At 48.3% G+C, this 27,304-nt stretch overlaps 1 protein-coding gene across 1 annotated transcript in view; it reads left to right on the top strand.

The window, feature by feature from the left end:
* Positions 1–27,304, top strand: part of SDK2 (sidekick cell adhesion molecule 2) — a 251,570-nt gene that overhangs the window by 174,127 nt on the left and 50,139 nt on the right. The window contains exons 12-24 of the mRNA XM_033091048.1: positions 791–893; positions 6,117–6,293; positions 6,655–6,791; positions 7,397–7,544; positions 11,214–11,354; positions 12,950–13,131; positions 13,584–13,699; positions 21,993–22,188; positions 22,396–22,494; positions 22,906–23,097; positions 24,419–24,540; positions 25,838–25,947; positions 26,041–26,191. Of these exons, the coding sequence (XP_032946939.1) occupies positions 791–893; positions 6,117–6,293; positions 6,655–6,791; positions 7,397–7,544; positions 11,214–11,354; positions 12,950–13,131; positions 13,584–13,699; positions 21,993–22,188; positions 22,396–22,494; positions 22,906–23,097; positions 24,419–24,540; positions 25,838–25,947; positions 26,041–26,191 (1,874 nt within the window). The remainder of the gene's footprint in view (positions 1–790; positions 894–6,116; positions 6,294–6,654; positions 6,792–7,396; positions 7,545–11,213; positions 11,355–12,949; positions 13,132–13,583; positions 13,700–21,992; positions 22,189–22,395; positions 22,495–22,905; positions 23,098–24,418; positions 24,541–25,837; positions 25,948–26,040; positions 26,192–27,304) is intronic.

Here is a 27,304-nt window from a genome sequence, read left to right as displayed (position 1 = left end):
GAACGTGGAGGTCACATACAGCTGTCGTCATATTCTTTAGAGCAGAAATCAGCAAACCTTTTCTGTAAAGAGCCAGGTGGTAAATATTGTAGGCTTTGTGGGCCAGACAGTCTGTCGCAACTCCTCGGCTAACTCTTCTGTTTCTTCAAGAAAGCAGGCATAGACGACACTTAATCCAGTGGGCGTGGCTGTTCCGGTCCAAGTGTATTTGCTCAAGCAGGCCACTGGAGGACTTGACCCCCAGACTATAGTTTGCTGACCTCTGCTTTAAGGAAGCTTCTCCAGCCCTTTCCAACTCGCAGATTGCACCGCTTGAGGTCCGCACCCAAGGCAGACATACCTGTGGGCCACCTGTCTAGGCTGAGCACCACCGACCTGGCTGGTGATGCTTAGATCAGGAATCAGACAGTCCTGTTTACCGTGGCTGGACCACTGACATTCTGGGAATATGGCCCGGATCATCCTCAGATTTCAGTTTTTTACGTCCCTCACGTGGGTTTGTGGGAGCAAAATTAAACGAGCCTCCACTATACACGTGGCTTCTAAGAATTCAGGTATCCTGGAAAGACATTGTTCTTTTTAACATTCTGGGGCATTCACTGTGCGCGATCTGTTCACCTGCTGCTCTGCCTTCATCCACCCACGGAATTCGGCTGCACAAACTGGTTCACCTGAAGACACCTTCCCACCCACCTGCATCTCAGCTATTACTATGGAAGCCACGCCCTTCACGCCACGCTCCTTCTCGCCACACCCCTTCTCACCACGCCTTCTCCCTGCTGTCTTTCAGCCCGCACCCGCATCACCAAGCCCCCCCAGGACCAGAGTGTCATCAAGGGTACCCAGGCCTCCATGGTGTGCGGCGTGGCCCACGACCCCCGGGTGACCATCAGGTACTCCCTCTGCTGTGGCCCCATGAAGGCAAAAGGGGAGGGACAGCTCAAGGGGTAGCTGGTGTCTGGGCGAGTGTCTACACCAACGGGGTAGGTGTCACCCATGGAGCCAAGAACACCCTTGGGGGACCATTTTCAGAGCTCGTGCGGGGCTGAGGTGTAGGGGGCGCTAAGTCAATACCTGGGGAAGTGAGCTAGCTTCAGTTGAATTGGGCGGTGTCAGAGGGGAGAGGGAAAAGGGAAGGGGTGTGGGAACATGAGGAAGGAGGAAGCGGGGAGAAGAAAGAGGCAGTTGGTGCTACCGGATCTCCCTGACCCTCTGCCCCCCGAGTGAACAGAAGCGGGTGGGTCTCGGTAAACACGCATGGGAGAAGTGATACGGCAGGGGCCGGAGAGGACCCTGGCATGGCCTTCAGGAGACACAGGTGAGGGGACAGTGCCCCAGCTGAGGCCACCCTCACCATCCCCCGTGGGAGCCAGGACCTCACTGAGCTGCTTGTCCTTGGAGGCAAGCAGGGCCCACTGTGGAACCCACTCGAGAGGCCTGGGAGGGGCAGCCTGGGACAGCAGTAGCCAAGAAAGGCAGAAAAGCCTGACCCCTCCCCAGTTTGGGACAAGGACATCTGGGAGTCAACCTCAGGGAAGGCTTCGGGAACTAAAACCAGGAGAAAATCGTCCCTTTGAGCTCTCCCTTGAGCTCTGCGATGCCGAGGAAAACACTTAACTGCTTCCTTAGAAATAAATATTGCTTCGATTTACTTCTCTATTTTATGGGCAACACCACTGCCAAAGCAACTGGCATCGAGGCTGGGCACTGATGCCACTTGGAAGAAAGGCCCCTTCACTCCAGAGGCAATTGCGTTCTGGGGCGCCATCTGGTGGCTACTGGGCGTATATACAGTCTGTGCGGCCACATTGTAGGGACCCTGAAAGCCAAGGCTGGCATAAGGGATACTAGACTTTTAGACCAACACCTGTTCTGAGAGAATCCATCTCAGGCCCCAGTTTGAGAAACACCTCACCTCATTTGGCATTCAACACTGACTCTTTAGGACAGCCGTCACGGGGTGCCAGCACAAGTGCAAAATGAGCCCTGAAATCCCACAGATGTACTTACATTGCTGTCGACAGATAAATCGGAATATGATCATTCCTGAGTTTATTCGATTTTTTGTTTAAAAAACTGAATACGCCAACTGTAAAAAGGTCCTCCAAGAGAACCCACACATTCCCCCGACAGAACACTGCTGTGGTTCTCAGACTCATACATCAGTAGTTAGCTATAATTTTAGTATTCATTAATGAAAACTTTTATAATGAAAGTAAGCTATGTTAATGCAGTAACACTTTCAAATTATTGGTAATTTATTTCTAAAATGTTATCTACTAATATTTGGGAAATACTTGCATGTTTTATTTGTTCTCTAGACGATTCTTGATGGACAAAGGGAATCAGGAACCTCTTGAATACGTCTGTGGGCCCCCGCTGCAGGACCCCCAATGACCTACAGATGGGATTTCACTCTTTCAGTTTACTGGACGGGTCCTCCCCTTAGAATGGAATTCCCCACGTAGGACAACCTTTACTAGATGGGAGGAGAGAACAGAATTGGTCCCTCATAGCCCCCAAATTGGGGTATAGCCAAGGCTACCCCCACATCTCCCTAGACTTGGGTGGAGAGCTTTCCTGCTGCCCTCCATCTTCCTGAGGTGAGTCTTGGGGGCAGTGTGAGCCCCAGACTGCAGTATCTTTCAAAGGTCCCCGAGGTGATTCTGCTGCATCGCCAGGATTGAAAACCTTGTTCTAGACACTCTGGGGGCCCCCTAAGCAACAGGTTAGGAAGGATGCGAACAACCACATCAAACGGAAGTGCTGCCCACTTAATCCTGCATTACACGTACTAAGGGGTGCTTCAGGGATGGCCGCCTGGGCAGGTCTAGGTCGCCAGTTTGAGAAGCTTCCAGAACAGCTCCAGAAACAGACTCTCTGCTTGGTATCTGAACCCAGATCTAGACAACCCAATCTGAGCAATCCACTTTTAGCCATTGTTAATGTTAATCAATATTTTATTGTTTTTTTTTTTTTCTTGTTTTGCAGATAGATAATAGATATCCATTTTAGGCAGAAAACAGAAAATGCAGATAAGCAAAAAAATAAAATAGGGAGGGAGAGAGAGAAAGAGAGAAAAGAAAAGCAGATTTACCTGTTTCCCTCAGAGATAGTACTACTTGGATGCCATTTTAAAAAAATCTAGAAACACACTGTTTATTAATCTGCTTTGTCCCTTAGGAACCCATTATGAATCACTTCCTGATCGATAAGTATTTTTGTATAGACTCAATTATATGATTATTCAGTCATCCATTTTTGTGGATGCTCCATAATTTATGTTACCAATCCCCTAATGCTGGGTATTTGGATTGTTTCTAATATTTTTGCTAATATAAGAAATATTGTTATGAATGTCCTTGCAACTAAACATTTTCACACATCTTTTGTTTCCTGAGGGCTATCTAATATCATTTCAAGCTGAGAAGATGCCTGAAAAGCACTCATCAAAATTGTTTAATAGCCAGCTATATAATTGCAGACTACTTTGGAAAATGTTTACCCTAAGTTAAATGGATTCATGGATTTTTTTAAAAAAAAAAAAACATTCTATTATGGAAATTTTCAGACATACCCCAAAGTAGAGAGAATCGTATCATCAGCCCTCATGTACCCGTCTCTTGGCGTCAACAATTAGCATTTTGCCCAATCTCGTTTCAGCTGTTTCCCCCCATGCTTTTTTTTATAACAGCAATATTTTAAAAGCAAATCTCAAACATGTAATTTCACCCTGAAGTAGGTCAATGTTCATTTCTTCCTGAAAAGGACTTTTCATTACGCATAACAACCACGTCCCCTGTCACACCTATAAACAACAATTTCTTGATTTCTGCTAATACCAGTTCCTATTCTAATCGCTCTGATTGTCTTCAAGGTGCTTTGTACAGTGGGCTGGTTGAACTCGGGGTCCAAACAAGGTCTCCACATTGTGTTTCGTTGGTGTGTCTCCTTTCTTTTACACAGTTCTCCTCCCCCTCCTTTTTATTTCTGTCTTTATTTTTGTTTTCATTTTTGTTTTGTTTTCATGCAGTTGATTCGTTGGAAAAACCAAGTTCTACAGGACAAGGTCAACAAACATTTTTTTAAAGAGCCAGAGAGTAAATATTTTATGCTTTGAGGGCCAGAGTCATTGTCACAAGCACTCAACTCTGCATTTGCAGTGCAAAAACATTCATAAACAATATGGTAACAAATGGGCATATCTGTGTTCCAATAAAACTATTTACACAAGCAGACAGCGGGAGGCCATAGTTTGCCACCCCTACTGTAGAATATCCCACCTTCTGGATTTGACTATTTTTTAGTGGTGTAGTTCACTGGTTCTTCTGTCCCTTGTATTTCTAATTAGATTCAAGTAACTGCTAAGGAGATTCGAGTTCAGTTGTTTTGCCACAGACACGTATCACAGGTGGGGGGCTCTATGCTTCCTGCAGCACCATATCCGGGGCAAAGAATGTCTGGTTGCCATAAGTTGTTTCTTAAGCAGGAAAACTTCTGCAACTAGATTTGCTTTTCAGCAAAATTCTACCCATCCCATCGATGCTGGCAAGGGTGATTCTTTTCTAGATAGAGACGAATTGAAGGTGATGACTTTTGGCGATTTGTACAGACATATATTTAAGCCTTAAAAGTTAACTCGGCAATTGCACTGCTAAGAATTTATCCTTGAGGAAGTGATTTAAAATGTATGTAAATGTTTTGCTGCAAGGATGTTCGTCACACCGTTAACGATAATGTCAGAAAACAAGTTGCTAAACTGGACTCCAAGTTTACGGGACCAATTATAGAGCATTCAGATTTGCAGCGAAAATCATGGTGTGGAGATGTCACATTAACGAGAGTTTATGATGTTTTGTTGGGCGGAGAAAGCAAAGGATTATGTAAAAATATGCTGTGTCAGTAAAATATACAATGATGGCTAACCTCTGTTGATCACTTACTATATATTTCAGGCACCATCCTAAGTATTTTATATGAACCCACACAGTCCTTACAGGAACCCTATGAGGTGGGTGGTATTATTTTCCTCATGTGACAGACAGGGAAACTGAGGCACAGCAAGGTGAAGTAAACATACCCAGGATCACAAAGCTAGGTGGCCAAAAAGGCAGCATTGGTCCAGGGAATCTGACTCCAGAAGAATACAGCACTGTGATACATGGCCTAAAAGAGCAGGGGAGAAGATTCTAGAAGGTAGATGCTCAAATGTTAATCATGGTTACTCTTTATGGGAAAACTTTTCAGTTATTGATTCCTTTTTCCTTAATTTTTTTTACCTGTACTTGCTACTTTTCTGATTTTGTTGTTGTTGTTGTTGTTGTTGACTTAGGTTAAAAACAATCTCCTCCTCCCTAGCCGTCTTACATTCCGGTAACCCAGGTAGTTCTAGGACCCTATGGCTCAGGCCCACCACCCTGTCCCCACGTTGAGCAGGTGATGGGCTCTTTGCAAAGCATCTCAGTCCCTACCCCACCCGTTGTGCTGGTGCCGGGCACCTGGTTGACCTTCCCTGGGGCATGGCAGCATGGCACCTCACGTGTGTTCATGACAATAATGGTTGTGCTTCCTCAAGAACAATTCCAGAGAAGATATTTCATATTGTCAGAGGTGGGCCTGTGTGCAATCTCTCAAGTCCCCTTTGTACTGACTGACCGAAGCTCAAGTGACTGTTTTGGAGGCTAAAGTCGGTTTGTCACAGTGATGCATTGATCAAATGATTCTCCTCATAAAACTAATTCCAAAATGCGTTCTATGCAAAAACTTTCATTCTTTTTTCCAGCTGTAATCTTTTCCCTCTTCAGAAGAACACCTTTTGCCGGCTATTTGTGCTGGCTGCTGAGCCGTGGCTTGTGGCCAAAGGCAGCAAGGCTGTGACCTCGACCTGAACTGAAGGCGTAAATAACCGATGATGACTTCGTGTGTTAATGCTCCTGGACGTGCATCCTTCCCTCAAGGCTGATGGGCTGCAGGCTGCACAGGCCTCCACAGAGCTCCCGCCCAACACCTGCCAGCTGTGGCTGGCAAATCCCTCTGCAGACCAGCCCTGGGCTGAGCACACCCCAGGAGCCCCCTGCTTCCTTACCTCTCTTTACGTATTGGGTCTTCTCACTCAGGTACGTCTGGGAGAAGGACGGGGCCACCCTGGGCATGGAGAGCAACCCCCGCATCCGCCTGGACAAAAACGGCTCCCTGCACATCTCGCAGACGTGGTCAGGGGACATTGGCACGTACACCTGCCGAGTGCTCTCAGCTGGAGGCAACGATTCGCGCAGTGCTCACCTGCGTGTCAGGTAAAGGCCGCCTGCCCAGGCCCCGGGCAAAAGAGGGGTAGACAGCAATGAGAGGGCTCATTTTGGCAGGCCACCAGGCTGCATGTGACCTGGGCCCACCCCCCTTCTCCCAGACACGCGCAAGCATTTTTCCAGGACTTTTCCCCAGCTGAGCTGAGCTCCCTGCAACAGCAGGGCAGTCTGGGTATGGCTTTGGACAGGTGGGCTCCAGTGCCAGAGAGAATTTGCAGGCAGATGGTCCGAAGGCCACGTTTTGTGGCTGAGCACAAGGCATCACGGAAATTCCATGTGAATCCTGGCTGCCCGTGTGTCACCTGACTCTACACCTCACAGGTGGCCCCACCACATCTCTCTCCTCCAGGCAACTGCCTCACGCTCCTGAGCACCCGGTGGCCACTCTCAGCACCTCGGAGAGGCGGGCCATCAACCTGACGTGGGCCAAGCCCTTCGATGGCAACAGTCCCCTGATCCGCTACGTCCTGGAGATGTCGGAGAACAGTAAGGCTCACGCTCCACTGAGCCAGGGAGAGGACACCGGCCGGCCGGGCCGGGTTCCAGCGCCCCCCCTTCCTAGCCCTCCGCCTTTGAGCAAGCCCTACCCTCTGGAAGCCTCAGCTTCCTCGTCTGTCAAATGATGGCATCTGCCCCCTGGGGTCTTCGTCACAATTGAAGGAGACCACCCTGGTGAGGGGCAGGACTCAGGAAAGCCTGCCACACCAGATGCCTCTGAGACGGTGGCGACTCTTTTTCTTTTTATCCTCCAAGTCCCCAAGCTGTGAACTCCAAAATTAGCAGGCATAATTTGAATGGTGCTTTAAATACAGTTTGCCTTGAGCTCATCGATTTGAGGAGACAAAAAAAAAAAAAAAAAAAGAGGAAAAAAAGATGCATCTCAATTCCCATGAGCCCTTGCTCCCTCCACAGCACCCTCCAACCCATCCCCCAACCCCACCCCCACCACATGTGGGCTACGAGGACCTAGAAAATGACGGGACCAGCCTCTTCTGCTAGCCCAAAGGAGGCTGGAGGCCTGCTGGGAACAGGGGTTAGGAAGCATGGCCCCTCGAGACGCCCACCTCTGCCTCCACCCTCTCTCCCTGTAGATGCTCCATGGACCGTGCTCCTGGCCAGTGTGGACCCTGAGGCTACCTCGGTGACGGTCAAGGGCTTGGTTCCCGCGCGTTCCTACCAGTTCCGCCTCTGTGCAGTCAATGACGTGGGGAAAGGACAGTTCAGCAAGGACACGGAGAGGTAAGGAGCCGGGTTCTTCCAGGCAGGTCTCGTAACTGACCGAGGGAGGGGCTGCGAGGGGCTGCCTGCTGCCAAGACCAAGATGGCAGAGTGGGGCCAGACTGCGGGTAGGACCCTGGCTGGTTCTCTCGGAGCCCTCCAGGCTCAGTCTCCATATCTATAGAATGGGTGTAAAAAGATTCATGCCCGCCTCACAGGGATATGGTAAGTATGAAACGAGAGCACACAAGTGAAGTGCTGTGAGCAGCGCCTGCCACAGGATGAGCACTACCCAAATTTAGTTGCCCTCTAGCTGCGAGCTAGGCAGGTTCAAAGACTTGCCTCCTTCTGCCCTGTATGCCCACGCCCACGGGCTGCCATCATTGTTCAATGGACATGCAGTGCCAGGGGGATACAGGATCTGCACAGATCTCCATAGCCGGGGCCTTGCATGACACCAGCCCTACTGGGCTTTCAATAAAGCTTTTTCTAAAATGATGGAAATTGAATAAAAACAGCAGGTCATCCATTTTAAAACATTACACAGCGTGTTTTGAGGTGGCGAATTCTAGCCACCTCAACCCCATAAAACAAGCAGCCACTTCTGATGAGAAAGAAGACATCAAGAGGTCAGAATGACAGCGACACAAATTGCATGCACCAACGCCAGACGCTTCGTTCTTTATTTTTTAAGGCTTTTTTTTTTACACATTTTTTTCCAGATGTATTGAGACGTAATTGACATAGCATTGTGTAAGTTTCAAGTGGATGTGTTGAGTTGACACATCATGTATTGTAAAATGATTCCCACCATAGCATTAGCTAATATCTCCAGCCCATCACGTGATTGCCCTCTCTTTTTGTGGTGAGAACACTTAAGACTACTCTCTGAGCAACTTTCAAGCATAAGATACAGTATTAGTAGCTGTGTCACCAGATAATCACCAGGCTGTGCATTAGATCCCCAGAACTTACGAATCTTATAACTGGAAGTTTGTACCCTTTGACCAGCATCTCCCCGTTTCCCTCACACGCCCAACCCTGGCTAACCACCAATCTGCTCTGTTTCTCTAACTTCAGCATTTTTAGATTCTACGTATAAGTGATATTGTACGGTATTTGTCTTTCTCTGTCTTATTTTACTTAGCATAATGCCCTCAAGATCCATCCACAAATGACAGGATTTCATTCTTCCTCGTGGCTGAATACTATTCCATTTGTGTATCTATACATCTTGTCCTCTTTATTCATTCATTCGTTGCCGGACACTTAGGTTGCTTCCATATCTTGGCTGTTGTGGATAACGCAGCGGTGAACGTGGAGGTGCAGATATCTCTGTAAGATCCCATTTTCATTTCCTTTGGATATATACCCAGACGTGAGGTGGCTGGATCATACGGAAGTTCTACTTGTAATTTTTTGAGGAACCTCTATACTGTTTTCCATAATGACTGCACCAGTTTATGTCCCCACCAACAGTGCACGCAGGTTCCCTTTTCATCACACCCTCACCAACACTCGTGATTTCTTGGCCTTTTGAGAATAGCTACTCTGACCGTTGTGAGGTGCTATCTCATGGTGGTTCTGATTTGCATTTCCCTGATGATTAGTGATGTTGAGCACCTTTTTATGCACATATTGGCCATTTGTATGTCTTCTTTGGAAAAATATCTATTTCCTCTGTTCACTTTTTTAATTGGTTGGTTGTTTTTTGTTTTGTTTTGTTTGCTTGAGTTGAATGAGTTTTTTATATATTAACCCCTTATCAGATATATGATTTGCAAATGTTTCCTCTCATTCCATTGCTTGCCTTTCATTTTGTTGATGGCTTTCGGTGCAGAAACTTTTTAATTTGATGTAGTCCCACTTGTTTATTTTTGCTATTGTTACCTGTGCTTCTGGTGTCATATCCAGGAAATCGCTGCCAAAACCAAAATCAAAGAGCTTTTCCCCTGTGTTTTCTTCTAGGAGTTTTTCAGTTTCAGATCCTATATCCATATCAAGTTCATTTTTCTGTGTGGTGTAAGATAGGGGTCCAGTTTCATTCTTCTACATGCAGATATCCAGTTATCCCAACACCATTTATTGAAGAGACTATTCTTTCCCCCATTGAGAAGAATTAATATTGTTAAAATGTTCATACTACCCAAAGCCATCTGTAAATTCAATGCAATCCCTATCAAAATTCCAATGGCATTGTTTTCACAGAAATTGGAAAAAAATTCTAAAAGTTGTATAGAGCCAAAAAGACCCCAACTAGCCAAAGCAATCCTGAGAAAGAAGAAAAAAGATGGAGGCATCACGCTTCCTGATTTCAAAATATTCTACAAAGCTATAGGAATCAAAGCAGTATGGTGTTGGCATAAAAATAGACACAAGACCAAAGGAACAGAATCGAGAGCCCAGAAATAAACCCACACATATACGATCAATTAATATTTGACAAGGGAGCCAAGAATGTGCTTCGCTTTTTAAAAGATGCTCTTAGGTTTATACGAGTATGGAGACTTCCAGGCTTAAATTGATCATTGTGGTTTTACCACAGTTCCAGTCAGCTCTCTCTGGCTTTCACTAGGGGGATGCCACAGAAGCCGTGACATTCTAACAGGAGAGAGAAGTGGCAGGTAACAGCCTAGCATGGAGAGCCGTTACAAGAGAATTTATTCATTCATTGTTTATTGAGCACCTACTATGTGCCAGGCTGTGTTTGGACCACTAGAGGTGGTGCAGGGAACAAGATGGACGTGACCCCAGGCCTTCAGAGCTCCACAATCCCAACAATAGAAGGCCTCGACATTTAGGGGAAACCACCCTACAACTTCTCCAGTTCTTTGGGCTTTGCCATATAACACTGATTCACCTTCTTAGTGAATCTTCATACTAATGATCCTGAGTCAACAAGAAAGAGGTTAAATCACCCTTCCTGCAGGCTTTCCAAAGACACGGCAGTTTGTGGTACACGCTGGAAAGCTATTCGTCAGGAAGCAAAAACATCAAAATAAACAAAAAGGGAAAGACAGCCATCAAAAATAATTAACTTTTGTTTGTAATGGATGCATGTCAGTTGTGTGAAAAATACACTGAGGTGGAACACTGTGTCCCCTGGCAACGCCAGACAAAGAAATGCACTCGCACAGGCGTCTGGAAGCGGTGGATATGCTCGCTCTCACCCACACACCCGTGGATCCCACGCGGCCTGCCCCGCCCCAGCCCGGGGCTCAGCTGCTGAGGAAAGGAAGCCCACTTAACGTACACTGCCAGCTGGCACCTGGGAAGTGGGGATTTAACACTCCTGCTTCTAAAAACACTCGAATACTCATGACGGACGTCATCTGCCCCAACAGCAGCTTCTTTGACAAATGGGAAACTGAGGCCCACAGCCCTCAACTACACAGAAAGTACACCCATCGGTGCTTTACGGTGGTTTCAAGACTCCTATATTCATTATGTCATTTGAGCCTCAGCTAGTCTTCTAACGTAGGCAAGTGGAGCTTTCTTTTACTTCTTTTCCAGATAAAGAAGCAAGAGCAGAGAAATTCAGTAACTTCCCCAAAAGTACACTGCAAGTGTGCAGTCATCCAGGAACAAGGCAGTGCAGGATTCAGCCTCCTCTTATCCCATTAAAACTGTGTCTTTCCTCGAGACTAAGAGTGGAAAGGCCCACCCCACTCTTTGTATTTTCCCGTCCAGGGTCTCCCTCCCTGAGGAGCCCCCTACGGCCCCTCCGCAGAATGTCATTGCTAGCGGCCGGACCAACCAGTCTATTATGATCCAGTGGCAGCCGCCTCCTGAGAACCACCAGAATGGCCTCCTCAAGGGCTACATCATCAGGTAGGCGTGCCCAGCCCAGGGGCAGGAGAGCAGCCCAGACCCAAGGGGAAAAGGATGGGGGAGGGTCGGGAGTGGATTGGAAAACAGAACAAACTCACACAGGTTCTTCTCCATCTGACAGAAGATGGAGGATGAGCAACAAGAAATGCCTACGCTGTGGTGGGAAGGATTGAGGTTAGACACGTAGAAGAACTTCCAGCAGTGAGAGCCTTGGAAACCAATGGGAATGGTTGAGAGACAAGATACAATATGATCTCCTAAAAGCTGTAGGGATGGGCACGTCTGATCAGGGCTACATAGAAATAGGGCTACGGGGAGACCAGTAACTATCGAGGGGACCAGCCATCCCAGAACCAAGAATATTCCATCTCAGGCCTGCTTTCCCTCAGGATGGACCATGAGTGGACAGACTACTGGGCCAAGAACTGATCAAAAAGTGGACGTCTTTTCTTAGGTTCCTACTGCAAAGCAAAGCCCAGTTATATAGACTTTCATATTTACATTTGACTGAGGGAACGTTGCTGGTAACCTAAAAGTGAGTTATTAGTGTTACTAAAATTTGGTATTCACCAACTAAAATTAGCACATTACTGGAAGTTACGGAGAACACCCATCAACAGTCTGAATTCTGGCTGGCTGCACAGCGCCAGGCCAGCTCGCAGGTCTCTTTCCTGCCTGTGGACCCTCTCACAGCATTCGAATTCCCCCACATTGGCAGGAAAGTTCTGTTGATTTGGCTGCTCCATTATCAGTTCATTTTGTCATGGGTTCTTGGTGAACCCTGAAGGGCAGGTTCTCAAAGTGTGGTCCCTGGACCAGCAGCAGCACTTTGAGAACTTGATAGAAATGCAAATTCTCAAGTCCCACCCCTGACCTACTGAATGGAAACCTAACGAGCCCTGCAGGTATCTCACTGAGACTCTAAGAACCACTGCTATGGGATATGATAACACATCCAAATAATGGGGGGGGGGGGGAGGGACGGGAGGTGGGGGAGGGCCTCTGATTTCCCAGTAATGAGACGCTAAGTTACAGAATGCATCGTGGGCTACCCAGCCTCCAAAATCTGCCTGTATAGATCCTACTTCTTCTTTCCCAGTACAAGGTAGAAACAGGGAGAGTAGGTAACCTCGGGTTTTTTTTTTCTCTCTACCTAAGTGAGTGATGGTCAAAAGAGAGAGCCAGTCTCCCAGAGGGAGAGAGAAAATGAGCCCAAGCTTTGAAGATAGCTCTCTGGTCAATGACCCCTTCGAGCTGAGACTACTGAGATCTTCCCAGAGACTCTCAGTGTCCCTACTGAGCCATCCCACCAAGGTCCTCCTCCCCTGTTGAATGGTCTAGAGACATACCCTAGACCTACGTTATCCAGAGAGGTAGCCACTGGTCACCTGTAGCTATATACATTAATTAAAAATAAAACTACAAACTTAGTGCCTCGGTTGGACCAACCACATTTCAAGTACACCAGAGCCACACATCTAGTGGCTACCCTACTGGACAACATGGACATGGCACATGTCCACCACTGCCGTTTCCTGGGCACGAGCCCAGGCAGGCTGCAGGCGGGCTGCTACATCCTGGCTTTCTCCCCTCAGGTACTGCCTGGCCGGGCTGCCTGTTGGGTACCAGTTTAAGAACATCACAGATGCGGACGTCAACAACCTGCTGCTAGAGGAGCTCATCATCTGGACCAACTACGAGATCGAGGTGGCCGCTTACAACAGTGCTGGGCTGGGTGTTTACAGCAGCAAAGTCACGGAGTGGACGCTGCAGGGAGGTGGGCCTTCCATCCAGTCCCAAGCTATCGTACGCTGTGCCCAGCTATCCTGTAGGGTGGGAGGACTCTGGAAACGGGGAAGAGGTTGGGGTGAGGGTGATGAAGGCAGAGGTTCCAGGGGTATAGGGACCTTTTGCGAAGTTCCACGTGAACTGGACCGTGAGACAGCTTCCAGTTAGCCTTGTACCTAAAAACCACCCCGAGCATTTTCCGATCCATCACTTTCATTTGTCTTGTCTCTGTGAATGGGTCAGACAAGTTCTACTAAACCCAAACTAATCTATAGGAAGAGGGCATCTGAAGTCCGCAGAGCAAGGGAAGAGTGGACGGGGGAGGGTAGGGGACAAAGCAGTCTGCAGACCCATCCCTCTGTGGTCTCTGCTTAGCTGGGCACGACAGACGGCCTGTGCCCCTCCAGCCCCCCCCACACACACACCTCTGCTCTCCTCCAGTCCCCACAGTCCCTCCGGGCAACGTGCATGCAGAAGCCACCAATTCCACGACCATCCGTTTCACCTGGACCGCCCCCAGCCCCCAGTTCATCAACGGCATCAACCAGGGCTACAAGGTACGTGAGGCCTGTCCTTCTCTCAAGACGAAGCTGGGAGACTCGTTGAGGGAGGCCGCAGGCTGGGGAGCGGGGAGGAGGGGGTCCCCCTTCTGTTTCTGAAATCGCTTGTTCAAGCCAAGCAGAGGACCTCTGATCAAGGCCAAGGGCACACGGGCTCTCCAAGGCCAAGTGCAGGCCATGGGAGCATGGGTACTGCCCCTCCTGTGACCCAGTGCAAGGGGCCTTCTTAAGCACGATGCCAAACGCATAGCGAGCGCTCAGGAAATGATTGTAGCAATAGTAGCAACAGAAATGTATGCGTTTGCTCGGGCAGCCATCACAAAACACCACAGACTGAAGGGCTTAAACAACAGGAATGAGTTTCCACACACTTCTGGGGGCCAGAAGTCCAAGATGAAGATGTCGGCAGGCTTGGTGTCTTCTGAAACCTCAGTCCTTGGCTGTCTTCTCCCTGTGTCTTCACATGGCTTCCCTCTGTGCAGATCTCTGTCCTGGTCTCCTCTTCTTAGAAACACACCAGTCAGATTGAACCAGGACCCACCCTGACGGCCTCATTTTAACTTAATCGCCTCTTCAAAGACCTGACTCCAAACACAGTCACATTCTGGGGGGTCCTGGGCGTTAGAACTTCAACACATAAATTGAGGGAGAAGCAATTCAGCCCATAACAAGTAGCCAGAGTAGTGGTGAAGTTGGTGGTAGGAAATCTGCTCAAATTGCAGCTGCACTAAAAGTCAGGACTTCTCAACTGTGCCCTCCTAGAACCCAGACCTTGGATCCCATACCTGGTCTTCCCTCTCACCGCACAAGCGCCGAGCAGACCTCCCTAAGAACTGGACATAGACAGGTCATAGAGTGCACGGTCTATGCCACGTTTACAGCCATGCCCCAGCAGCTTGGGGCAGGTCAGAAGAGGCGGTGGGCTCCCGCCAGATGTGGGAGGGGAGGCAGAGTGTTTGAGGGAAGTGCCACCAGGAAGCCAGACGTGAAGGGGAGAGAACTATAGTCTGGCTTTGAGCCCAGGGATCTGGGGACCTCAAGGTCGCCATAGATACTTCCAGAAGGTTCCCGCATCCCCTCTGTGCCGTGTCCGCACGTGTGCAACAACCAAGATTATTTCTAGGACTAGCAGCTTTGGGCATTATTATTGCAAGTTGCGGGTGGCCGGGCAGGAAGGGACTGAGATTAAGTCAGGAAGAGATGGGCCAGAGCCACACACACCCCCGTTACAGCACTCTCACTCCCGGCTGGCGGGGCACCAAGGCCAAGCGGGCTGTCCTGGGGCCGGGTGCTGTGGCTGAACGCTGGCAGCGTTGGCTGGGAAAGTCTGCTAATTGGGACTCTGGGGGAAGGCCTGCATCATGCTAGGCAGCAGAGAAGCTGAGCAAGGGACAATTAGCATCTTGCTACCAATTCTAAGTGTTCTTCCACAGATGGGAGGGCTGGGCTGCAAAATTCTAAAGCCGACAACTCTCTCCTGGAGGGCCAAGAAGGTCAGCCAAGTGCCAGGACAATTAGGGCAACGACCCATTATGACCCAGACAAGAGGAAGCTGCAGAAGCCCACCGACTCCCACGCCTGGTCGGTGCCCAGACCCCGGTAGCTACTTAATAAAAGTCAGTGGGAATGAATTGCCCAGATATTTTGAGCACAGGAGCTGGCAGAAAAGTAAGAAGAGCTCACACTCACTGGTCACGTCCAACGTGCCAGATGGGGTGCGAGGGCTACGCTCATGCTCTTCTCCCACACAAGCTGGCAGGAACCCTGAGAAGTATTATTATCATCATCCCATTTTACAGACGAACAAACTGAGGCATGAGAGGCAAGTAACTTTCTCAAAGTCAAAGTACCTGCAAAGCTCAGATTCAAACTCTAGAGCCTGCACGTTTTCTTGCATTAAAAAGAAAATGTGTCCTATGAGTTAATCGTAAAATATTTAAGTATAACTTGATTTTTTCCTCAGTACAGATGGATATGAGTAGGGATTCTGTTTCTTGCTTCTTTGGCCTTCAGTATCACAGGGAGAAAAAAGCAGTAATTGTCCCTTGCATACACCTCCAGCGAGAATGGACTTTTTTCCCTTTTTAATTGTGAAAAATTCCAAATATTTGCAAAATTAGAGAGAGGGACACCTGCATACATATCCCTGGCTTCGACCATTACCAGCTCACAGCCAAATGTGTTCCATCTCTTCTCTTACCCTCTGCCTCTCCCCTGGAATGTTTTAAAGCAACTCCCAGGATTATATCATTTCATCCGTAAATATTTCTGTCAGGAAATATTATAAAGTCTCTATTTCAAACATTATCGTTATCGTGCCTAAAAATATCAACAGTCCCTTTAATATCATCAGACATTTAGTTGGCGTTTAAATTTCCCCGATTGCCACGTCATTTCTTTTACTAATTGGTCTATTTGCTTCAGGGTCAAAATGAGGTTCACACCACTGCGCTTGATTGTTTTTTTGTTTTTTTCCCAAGGTCTCAGTTGAATCTATAGTTTCTCTCTCTCTTCTCTTTCTATTGTTCTTTTTCTAGTAATTGTCTGAGTAAAGAATCTTAGTCATTTGTACTATAGAATTTTCCAGTCTGGATTTTGCTCATTATATCCCTGTGGGGTCATTTAACACATGCCTCTGAAAACAGTATTTGCAATAAATTGGAACATAGGACTAGAGGCCTGATCAGATTCAGATCTGATTTTTTTCCTTCAAAATATTACTCCCTAGATGGCATTGTGTATTTTCATCAAAAGGCATAAAGTGTAGCTGTCTCTTACTGTGGCGAGATGACGGTTGGCCATCCTCGTATGATGTTATTTCAATAGGGGTTGCAAAATTGAGACAGTCTAATGTTATCATTTTGTCTTGATTTATTAGCTGAAATACTTTAAAAAAAAAAAAGGAATTTTCTCCTTCCCAACTTTTTGGTTACCCAAAGTTATAGGTCATCTAGGGAAAGCATCATGTACACTCAGTTCTTTTCCATTACTGGCCAATTTTCAGAATAACAAATTGGTTTGTTAGCATCTTCTAAGGGGACAGATGAGTTTGGATTGGGGTGGGTTAGGCATCGTTTTTGTTTTGTTTTTAGCAGTATTGTCTACTTAAGGATGTTTTGAACACCTCTGGTATGTTTCAGTCCATTGTCGTTATTACTCTTACTGATGGGAAGTTGATCCATCACTGGCTTCTGCATGTTGACTCGAATCCTTTTGACGTAGCCCCAATAGTCTTTGATAACTTCTCTGCTATCCAGGATGACAAGGTGGTCCAAACTGTCTACATTTCCTGCACCATGCCTGGGATCAGCTGTGTCTTCAAGTAGTCTTTGTTCCTTTCGTAGGAAATGATAGTTAGATCTAGGCCCTGTTAACGGACAGCTAGGAAATATGTTGGTTTTTATTTGTGTGATTTTTGGGTGTGTTTTTTTGTTTGTTTTTCATTGGGGAATATTGGGGAACAGTGTGTTTTTCCAGGACCCATCAGCTCCAAGTCAAGTCGTTGTTTTCAATCTAGTTGTGGAGGGTGCAGTTCACTGGCCCATGTGGAAATCACTGCGTTTTAACCAACTGAGCCAACCGGCTGCCCTGTTTGGTTTTTGTTTTTTTAAGATAAAACACATACCGATACTTTCCACGTGGATTTCAAGACTACAAGCTATTTAACGATCTCTTTGGTCTTTTGTCTGTATCTCTTTTCTCCACAGTAAAAATCCAGTTCCCACCACACCAACATAATTACCCACCTACTCTATCCCACAAACACCCACGGTTGCAGAATACTAATATCAACACTTAGATTACTGAAAATAGTTTCTGATCACTGGCACGTCTTTTTGTTCTTAGGGTGTATCCCATCACCGGGCTGCAAAGTCCTTTAAAATAGTTTCTCACTGTATAATTTTGCTGCAACTCAATTCACAGTTAGGTTCATTTGTTTCATTTTGGTTTCGATTTTTAGGGATTGATTTTTGTAATTTAATTTCATTCTGTAATTATGTAGCATATTTACATGGCTCCAAAGTAAATTCAGAGAAAATCAGCCAAATTCTGGTCCTCTCCCTCCTCCATAAGTTTGACTTCTTTCTGTTTTGGTTTATCCTTACATTTCTTCAACTTAAGCAAGTACATACCACGCGGTATGATCAAAAAACACAGTGAATGTTTAAATTTTTAAAAATTTATTACAGTAAAAGACACATTGCCATTAATCCCTCTTGCTTCAAACACACTTATCCCATCGTTCTTGCCACTTTCTAAAGCAGTTCTGGAAGTCCTCTTTTGTGAGTGTCTTTAGTTGTGCTCCCATGGCTGCCTCAATGTCCTGAATCAATCCAAAATGTTTACCTTTCGTGGTCATTTTGACTTTGGGGAAGAGCCCGAAGTCACGTGGTGCCAGATCCTGTGAATAGGTGAATGAGGACACACCGTAATGTTTTTATTTCACAGAAATTGCCGTACCAGAAATGATGTGTGACACAGAGCTTTTTCGTTGTGATCACAAAATATGGTGAATGCTGCTGCTGAGTGCCATCCAAGGGATCTCCAATACGGGAAGTGGCGCGTCGAACCTTAGTAACAGTGTGTGACAAGTTTCAACTTGTTCGGTGCAGTCAGTCGGGTGTGAGCTACGGTTGAGAGAAGGTGTGTTTTAAAGTGTGCCATACATCATCCTCCATCATGAAAGGCTCTGTGTCACACATCACTTCTGGTACATGGCAATTTCTGTCAAATAAAAACATTACAGTGTATCCTCATCCACCTTATTCACTGGATCTGGCACCGTGAGACTTCTGGCTCTTCCCCAAAGTCAAATGATTCAGGACATCGAGGCAGCCACGACAGTGCAACTAGAGATACTCATGAAAGAGGACTTCCAGAACTGCTTCAGAAAGTGGCAAGAACAATAGCATAAGTGTGGTCAAAGTGAGGTGGAGTATTTTGAGAGGGATTAATAGGAATGTGTCTTCTATCATAATAATCTTTTTTAATTTAAACGTTCACCATATTGTTTGATCACACCTCATACATCTATAAAGGTATATCCTTCCCTTCTTGGATAAAGGACAGCGTACTCTACACACTTTCTCCATCTTGCTTCTTTATTTATGTTATATCCTGGAAATCACTCCACAGGAGTGAATAGATATTCCTTGTTCCTTTTTTTACATCTGTATCACACTCCATGGTGTGAATCTCCCATAGTTTAGTCCACCTGTTCCCTAGTGAAGACATTTTTGTTGTCTCCAATCTTTTACCATAACAAACATTTCTGCAGTGAATAGCTTTGTGCATACACCTTTTCATATTTGCACGTATAACTTTGGAATAGATTCTTAGAAATAAGATTTCTGGGTCAAAAGATGAATGTGTATATAATTTTGTTCAAATATCCTGAGTATATGTTCTTTTTAATTTTTTACTTTAATTTTTTAACAAGAAATAAATTTACATGATCCAAACACATGTAAAAAGATAAGTGTATAGCAGCAATCCTCCATCCCCCGCCCGCAGTCCCTCATCTGCCTGGTTCTATTTCACACAACCCCCAAACTCTCCACACTCCAGGTAACCACTATTGTTAATTTCTTACATAGCCTTCCAGGATATTCTACGTGAATCCATCCAAATGCAGAGAGACAGACAGAGATAGAGAGGGAAAGACAAAGAGAGTGGAAAAGAGAATTTCCCTTACTTTTTTTTTAATTCCAGGAGCTAGCAGGCCATATATACCATCCCAACCCTGTAATGTACTGCTTCTTTCTACCAGGTAGCTCTGACTGGTGTATATAATAGCCTGAGGCTCAGAGACGTTGAGTGACTTTCCCAGGGTCACACAGTAAGTGACAGAACTAGGCTCTCTCCTTCTTTCTCTCCACTTTGGCTGCACATTCTGCCCTCCCTACACACAAGCATGCCACACACCACCTGTGCTTACAGGGTTGCCTCCTTGGGCCTCTGCCCTCTCAAAGGGAGTTGACTGTACCAGAATCTACGTCTGATGCTCCTCCCCTAGCACACACCCACCCACGCAGCCCAGTCTGCTTAGAATCCAAGACCGAGGACCTAACAGAGTAAATCCACACTGACCCGAAGTAACAAGGACATCACAGAGCTGGCCAGGAGAACCCCTGACACTCAGCTGGCACCTGTGTGAACCTCAGGAGGCCGTGGTCTTCATCAGAGGTCTTGGGTCCACAAATCTGAAGCCAGTGGTGGGCCCTCGTGCAAGTTACTCAGCCGTCCCAAACCTCAGTTCCTTTTCTGTAACAGCATAGGACAATGGTCCCCATCCAGTCCTCACTGTGATGTTAGAATGGAACTGGTCGGTGATGGGCGTAGCCCAGTGCCAGGCACACAGTAGGACCTCAACAGACGGGAGCCCTGTTGTGTACTTGCTGGAGCCCTCAGTTTCCATCCCATACAGGCTCAGAGTCCGGCTCCTTTCAGGCAATAGAAGGTGCACAAAGCAATTCTATTGTCTTCCTGGCCCCAAGGAGAGGTCTCTTAACCCTAAGCCTCCTTCTCTTCAGATGCAGCTAGAGAAGGACAAGTGGTTCAAATCCCATAGTAAATATTTTGACTCAACCACAGTCCTGCCGCCGTCGGGGCTCCAGGCCTAGAACTGTAGGATGGTGACGTCTGTGCCCTGACTCCACAGAGCACACTGCCAGTCAGTCCACTGTGCACTTCTTCTGGGCCATGTTTCAGGCAGTTCCCCATGATATTGTTCTAAGGCACCTGTAAAGACACTCTTTGTCCTACATATTTTTAAAGTGGTAGAAAGTGTAATTGACCGACACCCAATAAAATAATATTTACCCGGATTTTTGCACTTGCTGGGGAACGCACCACACAATTAATTCTAATTTACATTAATTACATTAAATTAAAATATTAAACTTGTTTCTTCATCTACTCCAAAGAAGTTCGGCAATTTAATTGCTATGAAACAAGATAACTGAAAATAAGGAGGATATTTAACATACTTATTAAATGCCACTTAGTAATTCTGATTAGTATTTTTAGGGTCTAATTAGTGTCTAATTAACTTGCTATAGGCTATCTTTTCACAATACCAATTAAATTTCAAAACACTCTTTATAAACACGTGGCCATGAAAGGAGAAGATTAAGCATTGTTACAGGCATGAGTTAATCAGGAGACATCACATAGTATTGTTTATAAATATCCGTGCTTACTAACACTCATCAAGTGTTGCTTTTCACCATTAATTGCTATTTAATCAACTTCAAATAAATGAGGAAATCTCTGGGACCAGCTGTCATTGTGGGTGACAGATGAAGGACCCAGAAAACAGGAGGGTGCGGTGAGGGATCAAGAGGTGAGAAGAAGAGGAAGGGAAGGCAGGAAGCTTACGCAGTTATAAGGGGTGCGTGTAGAGGGGAGATTACACAACAGCAATGTTGAATTTCCTGGCATGGCTTTCTTGCCGAAGCTCCAACTCTAGGTGATGCTTATCATTGAAATCCCACCTTGGAACCAATTTAAAAGAATAAGACTTATCCACTCACCAAAGTTCCAGCCCTATGGGAGAACTCCAAGGGAGAAGCCGCCACAGCCCAGACGGAGAAAAATGTAAGAGGCCAGGTGTTAGACTCAGAGACCCTCGGCTTCCTACTACTGTGTTTCCCCGAAAATAAGACTGGGTCTTACATTAAGTTTTGCTCCAAAAGACACATTAGGGGATGTCCTCTTGAAAAATCATGCTAGGGCTTATTTTCCGGTTAGGTCTTATTTTCGGGGAAACACGATACCTGTGTGATGTAGAATAAGTCACTCAGCCTCTTTGAGCCTCAGTTTCCTCATCTGTTATAAAACAGGGCTGACTTCAGGGTGTCCAACCTGTGCTCAGGGCGGCACACTCAAAAGGACCTCATGCTTGATTAAATTCTCTGCTGCCGTCGTCTTGAAATTCATGATCATTTTTGCACAAGGAGGCCCTCCATTTTCATTGTGCACCAGACCGTGCAAATTACGTCACCGATCTTGGTAAAATACTTCCCTTGTGGGGTCGCTGTGGGGATCCGATGAGAGGTGAGTCACAGAAAGCCCCCAGCATGACGCCTCGCAGCCATGGAGTGAACGGAGCTGCATACCAAAGTGAGCTCCCTCGAGGACAGATGCTCCAGTCCCTGCAGGAGGACCATCAGGGACCTGGGCTCCTGGACACGCTCTGTCCATTGGCACCGCCTGCCTGAGAGCACATGGCCTCTTCTGGAACATTCTTTCTGCCCTACCTGAATTGCTTGCTGGCCTCTCCCTGCAGCTGATCGCCTGGGAGCCCGAGCAGGAAGAGGAGGTTACCATGGTAACTGCCCGGCCCAACTTTCAAGACAGCATCCATGTGGGCTTCGTGTCTGGCCTGAAGAAGTTCACCGAGTACTTCACCTCCGTGCTATGCTTCACCACTCCCGGAGACGGGCCTCGCAGCACCCCCCAGCTGGTGCGCACCCATGAGGATGGTAGGCACCACTCAGCCCTGTAGTCTCTGCCCCCGCCCACCCACCCACCCACTGAAGGGCCAGGCTGGGCACTCCAGACATAGGGCGGTCCTGGTCTAGCCTCTCTTCCTGGGGTACCCCTGGAATACCGTGGGCTGTCTTGCAGACAGTGGTCTCTCTCTAGTTCTAATTGATATCGGATGGGGTGGGGGTCCTTTTGGGGGACAGTGCCTGGGCCTGTGGGACACCTGAGCTTCAGTGAAATCCTGGACACCTCGCTGAAGGTCAGCTGGCAAGAGCCGGGGGAGAAGAATGGCATCCTCACAGGTAGGCACTGCGCTGTCACTGAGCCGGGGCGAGGAAGAGGTCATCTAGCCCATCCCCCTGCCTTCTACCTAGCGTCCATCCAAAGCCTCCCGGCAGCCACTCTTTCTTAGAAAGCACTCAGAGAAGGCTCTCGGCCCCTCCACTCCATAACACACCCCAGGTCTTCAGCCACGGGCTTCAAGCGGCCGCCACAATCACTTGCTCTCCCTCCTGCAATCCCCACCCAACGAATGGAGGCATCCGACCAAGGGTACACCTGGGGCCCAGGCACGATGCTCCCACCTCCCTTGGCCCAAAGCTCCCAGTGTGTATCTAACTGGCAGAATAGTGAAGAAGGGAGAAGTAGAGCAGAAGGGCCAAGGCCAACTCATGGCCACAGCCACGCTCATGCCACAACTGGGGTCTCCCCAGGGTACCGGATCTCCTGGGAGGAGTATAACCGAACCAACACCCGCGTGACACACTACCTGCCCAACGTGACCCTGGAGTACCGCGTCACGGGCCTCACTGCGCTCACCACCTACACCATCGAGGTGGCCGCCATGACCGCCAAGGGCCAGGGCCAGGTGTCGGCCTCTACCATCTCCTCCGGGGTGCCTCCAGGTAGGTGCACCTGGAAGGGAGGTCCCTTCTCTTTCAGGAACGTTGGCTTTCTTCCCACAGAGCTCTCCCTCCCCTCGGGTTCGGGGCCCCTTGGGGCCTCCCCAGAGCAGGCTACTTGACTCGGTGGGCTCACCGCTTCTTCCTCCCTTGGCTCTCAGAAAAGCGCGGGTCCCTACAGGACCCCACCCTGTCTCATTCACCCACTGTCCTCCCCTCCACTTCCCCATCCACACTAAATTCCACACCAGGCAGCGGTACCTGTGATGCAGGGGGAGAAGTCTCACTGTCGCCCAGAAAGTCCAAATAGGATTCCAACCAGTGGAAGTGTGGCTTGGGGAGGGGGTCAGAGCAGGGTGGGAATAATCTTAAACCTGGCATGAAGAGCAAGCTGAGATCTGCTCTCAATCCTAACTTCTGCCAAGCTCTGCAACCTTAAGCAAGCCATGGCCCCTCTGTGCCTCAGTTTCCCCATCTGTATCCATGGGGAGATGGATTAGATCACCATGTGGTCCTGTCTGGATCCGTGAGGCTGTGCTTGTGGGACCTGGCGAGAATCCTCGACCTGCCCACTGAGGTACCCAAGCTTTAGTCGACCCCAAGTGATAATAACTGAAGCACTGACCAATGTCTCTGTACTGCTCACGAAGCTCGGAGCTAAGTGCTTTATGTACATCAACTCATTTAATCCCTGAGGTAGGTGGTATTCTTATCATCTCCATTTACTGAGGAGGACCCTGTGGCACAGAAAGGTTAGGCAACCTGCCCAAGACACAGCTTGGAAGCAGTGGAGTTGTAGTCCAACTCCGATGGCCGGACTCTGGAGTCTTGTACTCTTCCTGTTCACTCTGAACCCTAAGGTTCTTGGTCAGAAAACAGGGGCTGCCTCCTGCCCCCACCCCTCCGTCTCGTCTCCCTGAGCCAGTATTGGGTTTGGGAGGGGTGTAATGGAGTTTGTGTAGATGGAGAGGACGGATAACTTCGCTTCCTTTCTGAGCCCAGCTTGTTTTATGCGGCATCCGTGAGTATCTCATGCACACCCAGACCCGAGGAGAGGAAGCCCTTGTGTGCCCAGCCTCTGTTTCCTGGCCCTGGGAGCCTCCCCTGGGCCCTGGGAGGACCGCTCCACCCCTAAGCCTGTCTCAGGCCCCTGGTAGAAATGCTGGAAGCTGTGGGTGCAGAGACGAGAACTGTGTTGGCCGGGTGAGGCCAGGTTTCTAGGAAAAGTGTGACACAGCACCCTCTGTGCCCAGAGAGTCCTGTTCCGTGTAGAAGGATGTCCTTCTCAGGCCACCACCTTTCCCGCCCTGTCTCCCTTTTCCAGAACTGCCAGGGGCCCCCACCAATCTGGGCATTTCCAATATTGGCCCCCGCTCCGTGACCTTGCAGTTCAGGCCCGGCTACGATGGGAAAACCTCCATCTCCCGCTGGCTGGTGGAGGCCCAGGTAAGGCCTGTCGGAGGGGAGCTCTGGAGCCCAGGCAGCCCACTTCCAGCTTTGCACCTGGCCATCTCTTGGCTGCAAAGTCGTGTGTATCTGTGTGAATTTTCACATGCAACAATCGAGTGGCCAAACACAGAAAAATGCCCATGTTTCCAATTCTGTCTCCACCTCTATCTCTATCTCACCTGTACACACACACACACACACACACACACACACACACGTGCACACGCACACCAACCCCCTCGGGTCAGGATGGTGACTGGCTGCCCGAAAAAAATACTAATAACTATCCCGTCCCCTCACTTCTCTCCGTTTTGGCAACCATTAGCCTGTTCTGTATGTCTGCGGGTCTGTTCCTGTTTTGTTTATTCATTTGTTTTGTTTTTTAGTTTCCACATATAAGTGCAGTCATTTGGTATTTGTCTTTCTCTGCCTGACTTACTTCAGTTAACGTAATAGCCTGTAGGTCTATCCATGTTGTCACAAACAGCAAAATTTCATTCTTTTTTATGGCTGAGGACTATTCCATTGTATATAGGAACCACCTCTTCTTTATCCGCTCAGCTATTGATGGACAATCTAGACTGATTACATATCTTGGCTATTCCTGGTGATGCCGCAGTAAACACAGGGGTGCATATATGTTTTCAAATTAGTGTTTTGTATTTTTTCGGATAAATACCCAGGAGTGGAATTGCGGGGTCATAATGTAGTTCTACTATTAATTTTTTGAGGACCCTCCATACTGTTTTCCATAGTGGCTGCACCAATTTGCAATCCCAGCAACAGTGCACGAGCGCTCCCTTTTCTCCACATCCTCACCAGCACTTGTTTGTTAATTTATCGATGAGAGGCCTACAGCCCTTGAAACCTGTGAGTCTCAGCCTTGGCTGCACCAAAGGGGCCTTTAGAAGTTCCATGCCTGGTCCGTCCCACCCCCGGAAATCCTAATTCTGATTTAGCTGGAGGTTTAGAAGCGTAGCCGGGTATCCAGGAGGCTCACCTGGGAGCTCATTGAACACCGATTCCTGGGCTCCAGCCTCAGGTGATCCACCAGGAGCACAGGAGTGAGTTTATAACAGATTATGACACAGGAGGGCTCGGGGCCACGCATAAAGTCATGTTTAAGGACCTGGAACGATGGCGGCCCCGTCTGGTTCCCACCAGCTGAGCCCTGGGGTTTGAGTCCAGGCCTTCCCTGGGCAGGGCTTGTTCCTCTGAGAAGCTGGGGCTCAGAGCACCCCGTCTCAGGCCCCGTGGCAGGCAGGACAGGTCTAAGGGTGTCTCCCTTGTCCAGGTGGGTGTAGTCGGGGAGGGAGAGGAGTGGCTGCCGATTCACCAGCTCACCAACGAGCCTGACGCCCGCTCCATGGAAGTTCCGGACCTCAACCCCTTCACCTACTACAGGTAATGGGGCAGGAAGGGAGGCGCTGCCCGAACTGGGGGGGCTTCGGGCCTGGGGCCCGCCCTCACCATCTTGCTTACCCCTTCCCCCACCAGCTTCCGCATGCGCCAGGTGAACATTGTGGGCACGAGCCCACCCAGCCAGCCTTCTAGAAAGATCCAGACCCTCCAGGCGCCCCCGGACATGGCCCCAGCCAACGTAACCCTGCGCACGGCCAGTGAGACCAGCCTGTGGCTCCGCTGGGTGGTGAGGCTGCAAGAGGGCAGTGGGGTGGGGTGTCCCCTGGATTCTCGTCACCTGCAAAGGTCTCATTCCCTCCAAGGGGCCACATCAAAGGGGCAGCCACCGGAATACCTATTGCTCCCTTGTCTCTTTTTTACACCTTGCACCTGGAAAGGTGCCTGATAATCAGTCTTAGCCAAATGAACAAATACCCGACGTGAGGAGGAGCCAGGAAAAAAATATTTGTTGAGCATTGCCCTGGGCCAAGCATTTTGCATTTTTTCCTTCCATTTAATCCTCCCAGTAATTCTGCAAAGGACACATTATTATCCCAATTTACAGCTTAAAAAAAAAGAATGAAAAGAAGGCTCGGAGAGGTGAGGAATTCAGCCATAGCCACACAGCTCCCAGGGGTGGGTCTGGGATTCAGACGTAAGTTGTTTTGTTACACCACATCGGAGTGCAGGGTTGCTTCTGAGGTTGAGGAGGAAGTGACAGAGGGGCCGTTCGGCTCTCAGGCGGTCCCCGCAGATCAGGGTTGTCACTATCCCAGGTGACCCTGCACGAGAAAATAATATTAATACTAGTATGCTGAAGGCGTCTCTCCTGCCAGGTACTGTTCTGAGTGCTTTCTTCAAAGTCAGTTCTTGAAGCCTGTGACAGCGGAGTGACCCTGGCCCCCTCTTTACTGAGGAAACTGGGGCAGAGAGAGATGGAATAACAAGTCCCCCCATGTCCTCCCACACCCCGTAGTTTACAAAAGGGCTCAGATACCCAACCCGGGGAGTCTGGCCCCAACAAGTTACTATCTTAACCACTGGGCCCACTGCCATCCCATATTCTGGGGAACAGGAGAGACCGTTTCTCCCCTGGGATGGCATTTCCCGGCATGGATCCCACAAAGCAACAATCCAAGAGGTGCTCGGAGCAAATGGGAATTCTTAGACAGACGGGGGAACAACGCCCCACACCCCACGCATTAGAGAATCCGGGAACACCAGCTTTGGGAAGAGCCTCCCTGACTCTGCTTCCCCAGGCCCATTGGGCCACACAACTCTTTTTTGTTTCCACGTCAGATCTCTCACGAGTTGCAAAACACAACTTGCAAAACGCCACAGTGTGGGTGGGGTTTACAGA

Source organism: Rhinolophus ferrumequinum, chromosome 21 (genome assembly GCF_004115265.2).
Source record: "Rhinolophus ferrumequinum isolate MPI-CBG mRhiFer1 chromosome 21, mRhiFer1_v1.p, whole genome shotgun sequence".
NCBI classification, from domain to species: Eukaryota; Metazoa; Chordata; class Mammalia; order Chiroptera; family Rhinolophidae; genus Rhinolophus; species Rhinolophus ferrumequinum.
The sequence above is the reverse complement of the archived record's forward strand: the minus strand, read 5'-3'. Positions and strand labels throughout refer to the sequence as shown.